Genomic DNA, 7,786 nt, shown 5'->3' with positions numbered 1-7,786 from the left:
TACCCCCCAGCAGTGCAACTGCCTCTTTACAATTTACAATTGCTTCATTTCCTCTGTTATTATCTGCATATGTGTCTTCATAAGAGCCATCAACACGTTAAACATTTGTTGCTTTCATTTCTAGTTGTTCTACTGTGCTGCTTAACCTATTTGACTGAATCAATCATGCAAAAAAAGTATAATCTCCCAACATCCAGTAACAGATGCTGAGCATTTCCTTTAGTAAAGGCTCTCAGTCCAGGGCCTGTCTCAAGAGGAGTGTCTCTAGAAGTGAGATTTTAGGTATAAGAGAAAGAAGTACTGTATCTAAAGAGCCACGCAGAAGATTTTGGGTGGGTCATAGAAGTAAAATTAAAACACACACACAAAAAATCTTTATTCTTTTTCAACATATATGAAACAAGCAGACCTTTCCGTTTCATGATGATAATGAGAAAGAGGAGGTTGTCACAGTACTTCTAAAAGATGCTCAGCATGGACTGTGGCTCTCCAGGAGAGACTTCCAGTACCAGAAGACGTCTGCTGGTTCTTCTCTGAGTGCCCTTCCTGTCTGAACCTAGAAATAGACAATGTCATTAAGAGAGTGGTGCAATGGATCTCGGAGATTGTAATGGGACATATCCCATCCTTTGCCAAGATCTCTGCCATCAAACTGGCCTTGCATATATGTTTTTAGGTTACTTCCCTGGGAAATGCAGAAGATGAATGGATGACCCCACTGCTATAGGACTCCCCATGTGGCTGTATTACAAACAGAACTTCAAGAAATGAAACTTTCTCCATCAACCTCTGGCATGGAAAAGCTAACCTGCTGAATTTCTGCTATTGTGTTACAGAGCCTTACCCATTAAAAAGTTGGCAACCTTATCAGGAAGGAGCCATAGGGAATGGGAACGTCTACAATGAGCAACTCCAGGGGATGAGGAGAGTAGATACGGTGGACAAAGCAAGGCACATGGAAGATCTCATGATCGGGAGCAAACAGTGATTGGGGCCATGCTGCTATCTCCAAGGAATAAAGGTTTGTGCTGGCATGATGCTCCCTCAAGGTTCTCCTTTAACATCAAAAGAGAGTCCTAAAAATAAATAAAGATGACAAAGAAAATTCTAGAGCTCATGAAAGGTGACTTTCCAGATTAAAGCTTTGCAGGTGCTTGCTTAACCTTGAATTGGAATCATCCAATGTCTGGTAACATTTGCTGCAGTTATTAATCTCTGACAAATTTTGCTGTATTCTTTTCCATAGGCCCAAACCATGCATCACAATCTATGTTGCAGAGTTTTGCATGCATGACACAATCCATCCTTTTTTGAATAATTTATGAAAGGATGAGAGGGAGAATCAGTGGAATAGACACTAAGCCAAGGGTAGCCTATGTGGTGCCATTCAGATGTGGACTACAGCTTCAGCCAGCATTGCCCATGATCAGGGATGATGGGAGTTGTAGTCCAAAGTGTCTGGAGGGCACCACATTGGCTACCCCTACTCTTAGCAAAACCTGTAAAACCTAATAATATGCAACCTCTTCTCCAAAGTAGTTAATTTTGGTGAAAATGTGATGATTTTGTTGGGATGAAACATTTGTCTGAGCAAATGAATTTCAAGTTCATTCACAGGGGCAGAGCACACTGCTCTAAGCTAGGAAAAAGCTACTTGAGCCTCCTCAGAAACAAAAGACTCACAGATCTCCCTGTGTCTGAAGTGACTAAATGCATCAAACTTTCATCCACATTAACCCTTTTCCGCCAGAACTGCCATTCTTCATTCACTGACTTTGTATGGGAAGTCCATATGACATCCCCGTCAAATAATTTGTTCTTGTTATATGCCTTCAAGTTGATTATGACTTATGGCGACCCTATGAATCAGTGAACTCCAGTAGCATCTGACGTAAACCACCCTGTTCAGATCTTGTAAGTTCAAGTCTGTAGCTTCCTTTATGGAATCAATCTATCTCTTGTTTGGCCTTCTTTTTTTTCTACCCCCTTCTGTTTTTCCCAGCATGTCTTCTCATTATGGGTCCAAAGTATGATAACCGCAGTTTCATCATTTTAGCTTCTAGTGACAGTTCTGGTTTAATTTGTTCTAACACCCAATTATTTGTCTTTTTCGCAGTCCATGGTATGCAACACCACATTTCAAATGAGTTGATTTTTCTCTTATCCATTTTTTTCACTGTCCAACTTTCACATCCATACATAGAGATCGGGAATACAATGGTCTGAATGATCCTGACTGTAGTGTTCTGTGATACATCTTTGCATTTGAGGACCTTTTCTAGTTCTCCCATAGCTGCCCTCCCCAGTCTTAGCCTTCTTCTAATTTCTTGACTATTGTCTCCATTTCAGTTAATGACTGTGCCAAGGTACTGATAGTCCCTGACAAGCTCAATGTCCTAGTTGTCAACTTTAAAGTTACATACATCTTCTGTTGTCATTACTTTAGTCTTCTTGATGTTCAGCTGAAGTCCTGCTTTTGTGCTTTCCTCTTTAACTTTCATCAGCATTTGTTTCAAATCATTACTGGTTTCTGCTAAGAGTATGGTATCGTCTGCATATCTTAAATTATTGATATTTCTCCCTCCAATTTTCACACCTCCTTCATCTTGGTCCAATCCCGCTTTCCATATATGTTCTGCATATAGATTAAACAAGTAGGGTGATAAATACACCCCTGTCTCACACCCTTTCCGATGGGGAACCAATTGGTTTCTCCATATTCTGTCCTTACAGTAGGCTCTTGTCCAGAGTATAGGTTGTGCATCAGGACAATCAGATGCTGTGGCACCCCCATTTATTTTAAAGCATTCCATAGTTTTTCATGATCTACGCAATCAAAGGCTTTGCTGTAATCTATAAAGCACAGGGTAATTTTCTTCTGAAATTCCTTGGTTTGTTCAAGTATCCAATGTATGCTTGCAATGTGATCTCTGGTGCCTCTTCCCTTTCTAAATCCAGCTTGGACATCTGGCATTTCTCGCTCCATAAGAGCCTTTGTTGTAGAATCTTGAGCATTACTTTACTTGCATGGGATATTAAGGAAATTGTTGGATAATTACTGCATTCCCTGGGATCCCCTTTCTTTGGAATTGGGATGTATATGGAACGCTTCCAGTCTGTGGACCATTGTATAGTTTTCCGTATTATTTGACCAATTTTTGTCAAAATTTGGACTGATTCAGTCTCAGTAGCTTGTAGCAACTCTATTGGTATGCCATCTGTTCCTGGTGATTTGTTTCTTCCAAGTATTTTAAGAGCAGCTTTCACCTCACATGCTAAAATTTCTCATTCTTCATCATACAGTTCCTCTGTGAATGAATCTGTCATCCTGGCATCTCTTTTATAGAGTTCTTCAGAGTATTGCTTCCATCTTCCTTTTATTTCATCTCGGTCAGTCAGTGTGTTCCCCTGTTCATTATTCAACATCCCTACTCTTGATTTTAATTTCCCTTTTATTTCTCTAATCTTTTGGAATAAGGCTCTTGTTCTTCCCTTTTTGTTGTCCTCTTCTATTTCTATACAATAACTATTGTAATAGTTCTCTTTGTCCCTACGTACTAGTCACTGTATTGTTACATTTAGGGTTCTGACCGTGTTTCTATATCCTTTTGCTTTTGCTTTCCTTCTCTCTTCAACCATTTTAAGAGTTTCTTCAGTCATCCATTGGGGTCTTTCTCTCTTTTTAACTAGAGGTATTGTCTTTTTGCATTCTTCTCTGAATGAAATAGAGAAATAAATATCAGTCACTGTGGCCCTTGCATCTCTTTCCTCTTTTAGGAAGAAAGGAAACTGCCTTATACCAACTAGGCCATTTGGTGTTTCTCTCTTTTTAACTAGAGGTATTGTCCACGTGTACAGTCGTTCTGTTGCTCAAAAAATGTATTTGTGAGAAACAAATTATTGGCTTCACAGAATTCTGTAAGTGTTTCTCCTGCTTCATTTCTATCTCCTAAGCCCCATTTTCCCACAATTCCTAGTTTTTCTCTTTTCCCTACTTTTGCATCCCAGTCCCCCATGATTATCAGTACATCTTGTTTTGATGTGTGACCAATTTCTTCCTTACTTCTGTGTAAAATCCCTCCAATTCCTCTTCTTCTGCATTTGCCGTTGGAGCATAGACTTGGATAATGGTTATGTTAATAGGTTTTCCATTAAATCTCATTTATATAACTCACTCAGACCTTGCATTATAGCTCTTAATTGTTTTTGCTACATCACTTCTCACTATTAAAGCCACCCCATTTCTTCTTAATTTCTCATTTCCTGCATAAAATATTTTGTAGTTGCCTGATTGAAAATGTCCCATTCCAGTCCATTTTAATTCACCCATGCCAAGTATTGTACTGTTGATACGCTCCATTTCTTCCTTGACAAATTTCTAACTTTCCCTGGTTCATGCTTCTCACATTCCATGTTCCTACTGTGTGCATCATACAACTCCGGACTCTCCTTTTGCATCTGTGCGCATCAGCCTCTGGGCTTCCTTTCAGCTTTGACCCTGCTGCATCATTAGTTACAGCACTACTCGTACTTGTCCTTTGTTCTTCCCTAGTAGCTCGGTGAGTACCTTCTGACCTGGGGGTCTTATCTTCCAGCACTATCTCATGTTGCATTTTGGATACTCTGTTCATAGGGTTTTTGTGGTAAGAGGTATTCAGAGGTGGTTTACCATTGCCTTCCTCTGACTTTGGATGCATCTTAGTCTGGTGTCTCAGCTTTGACCATTCCGCCATGGGTGCCCCTGCTAGGAGTCTTGCCTCTTGGTCTAGACTCCTGACAGCATTGATCTCAGCTTCTTCAACACTCTCAAACCCCCTCACCATGTTAAGGTGTAAAACATATTATTTTGTTCTTGCTATGGAAGCCGCTTTGAGGTCACCTGGTGATGAAAAGCGGCATACAAATATATTTAATAATAAATAAATAAATAAACTCTGTATTTCCCTGGTGTACCCCTGACTTTTCATCCCCTTCCCATCTTTCATGAAATGATAAGCCAACCAGCACCCATTTCATATTCCATTGCTATGTTTTGTTTTGATTTTAAGTCCATCAGTTTAAATAACGGTTTAAAATTAAATTTCTTTTGTTGGGGAGCTTTATTGGTCTTCATATTTTTCGATTTTTTTTTCAATTTGGAATTCGAAGAGGATAGCGACTTTCTTTTTGAAGAGGAATCCTTATGCCCTGTTTTTAGAGTAGCATCTTTTTTGGTGCATTCGCCATCGGATAGATTGCTGGGTTGGTTCATATGTGAAGGCTCCGAGGAGTTATGTACTCCGTTGCTTCCAGATATCAGAGGCCCCACCGCCTGGACCAGAGTGGTGAGTAAATTATTGGTTTCGGTGTTAAAAGTTTTGATTAGATGTAGCTCTTCCAGTATTAGTGACTGCCCACCCTGTTGAGAAGCTCTCAGAGCTAGTGCAGGCGTCCTTGTTTCCTTTTCAAGTGAAGGCGTACATGACTCTTCCAACGTTTGGTAAGAATCAATTGTAAGTATCTCTGATGGAGGTCCCTCCAGAATTGAATTTAGGGAGGAATTAAAGCCGGCATCCATAAGTTCCTCTGCTAAGCTTTTAGATGCAGAGTTCAGTAGGTTGGTTTGGGCAGGCAGGTGACGTTCAGTTGACCAGTCATGAGGCTGATAGGGGGGTGCAGCTGCTCTCTGATTTGTTTGAGACTGAGCTGAATATTGTAGGAGGTTGCCTCTGATAGGAAAAAAGCTTGTAATTGCTGGTTGAAAGCTGTTTTGTTGTGGTTTATTTTCCATTTCGTCCCCCTCACGGAGTTCGTTGCTCTGCACTTGTTTCAAACTGGTGATTTATTAGGCAGTGTAATCTCAATCTGTCTCAATCTGTCAACACTGGAAGACAATCCCTTAAACAACCTGTGGGAAGTTTTTCAAACAGCATTCCTCGTGGCCCAGATCTTCCCACTGATGCCGAAGTAATTTCACCTACTTCGTGTATCCTGACAGCAGACATAAGCACTGACAATCGCTTTGAGATATTCAATACATACACAAAACCTCGGAAGCCAACTCTACAATTGAGGAAACTGGTAATCTCCTATGGCCGGATAAACCGTGGGAAAAGCACAAACTATCCGAGCATTTCCTTCCTGGATTCGCGTTTTGGAAGAATTCTACATGCAGGCTCAAGAATGAATTATATTCACTCCTTGATGAACATTTCCACCAACATCTATGAATGGCGCTTGATAGTGACCTTACACTCCCAACACATCGTTAACCAGATCTACCAAATAAAAGATCTTTTTAGGAGAACTGGCTTAACGATCCTCAGATATTACATCAATACGGCTCCACCAACACCCTTGATAGCCTTTTTTGACCCTGTTGCATGTGCAACCATCCCATCATTACAAGATTCTCCACTGGTGGCTTTGGGCCAAAACATAAACCCACCATCTGCAGATGTGTTACAACGGTATCCTGACACGCATGAGGACCCTAAGTCTCTATCTTTGTGCATGAAGGAACTGGAACCTGAAGAAGAACAACTCACTGAGCTTTATTCTCTTCTTCCTGATACTGAGAGGTCACTACTCATCGATAAGTTTCACCAACTGATCCGACACTGTAAAAAAACAGCAGCAGAGAAAGACTTTCTGAAGAAGACGCCTAACCAAACTATTCCTGAGAAGAAATCTCTGGGAACTTATGCACCGGGACTGATAAGTCCTTCTATGGACACCAACATAAAGCCAAGTTCTAAACTTTCTTGTAAACTGATTTTGGTAGGTGACAAATGGGACAACGCCAGACATCTATACCCGGAAGAACTAGGCTCTCCCTCCTGGCAACCCGACGTTTTCTATTTGCACAACAACCCCAAGTTGCCCTTCAACAATAATGACACACTCGTGGAAGTCGAACGAGCTTTTTCGGAAGATTTGATCTGACAACATATGCCTTCCAGAAATGCCTTTCAAAAACCTGGAGCTACCACACAGTCTATAACATTTCTTCCCACCACATCACCTTCTCAAAAAAAAGAGACTGTTCACTTTCTATCATGGAATTTATCTGGTTGGAATTCTAAACAAAATGACCAAGAATTCATGGACTTCCTGGGCAAACATGACATAATCGCAGTACAAGAGACTTGGGCCACTACGATACCAACCATGAATGGATTTTCCTCCTACCATCTCCCAGCGTCACTTCCTACCACTGGAAAAGGCAGAGCAAAAGGAGGTTTGGCTATTTTTATTTCCACCTCCATATCAGTCCAACATAGCAGGCTCCAATCCTTGGCTGATACTGCCATGGCAGTTCTCCTTTTGTTTCAGACGATAACGATGGTGATTATCAATATTTACATCCTGCCATCAAACCAAAGGCACTACACGGAAGCAATTTAGGATACCTTTGACAACTACCTAACTGATTTAGAACACATACTCCCAAATGCTAAGCTGATCCTGCTAGGAGATTTTAATGCCAGAACAGGACCCAACATTGACACTCTGCTCGCTTCCACCCTATGGCGCGAAGAAGATACTGAACAGTACATCTCTCCCCTAGATAGATCATCGAAAGATCTTAAGATCAATTACGGGGGAATATGTCTGACACGAACTGTGGGCATCCATGAACTGCTGATTCTAAATGGTCTCAATTATATAGAGGACAGTGGGGAATTTACTTTTATTTCCACCCGAGGAAATAGTGTGATCGATTATATTATAATATCTAAACAACTACTCAGCCAAAAAATATCCTTTGAAGTGGGAACTAGTCAAAATAGCGATCACCTACCCC

General features: G+C 40.8%; 1 protein-coding gene across 1 annotated transcript in view; it reads left to right on the top strand.

Annotated features, from left to right (window-relative positions):
- Positions 1–5,460: 5,460 nt before the first annotated feature.
- Positions 5,461–7,786, top strand: part of LOC133386507 (NUAK family SNF1-like kinase 2) — a 113,632-nt gene continuing 111,306 nt past the window's right edge. The window contains exons 1-2 of the mRNA XM_061630164.1: positions 5,461–5,479; positions 5,927–6,759. Coding sequence (XP_061486148.1) covers positions 5,461–5,479; positions 5,927–6,759 — 852 coding nt within the window. The remainder of the gene's footprint in view (positions 5,480–5,926; positions 6,760–7,786) is intronic.

Source organism: Rhineura floridana, chromosome 6 (genome assembly GCF_030035675.1).
Source record: "Rhineura floridana isolate rRhiFlo1 chromosome 6, rRhiFlo1.hap2, whole genome shotgun sequence".
Classification (NCBI taxonomy): Eukaryota; Metazoa; Chordata; class Lepidosauria; order Squamata; family Rhineuridae; genus Rhineura; species Rhineura floridana.
The sequence above is the reverse complement of the archived record's forward strand: the minus strand, read 5'-3'. Positions and strand labels throughout refer to the sequence as shown.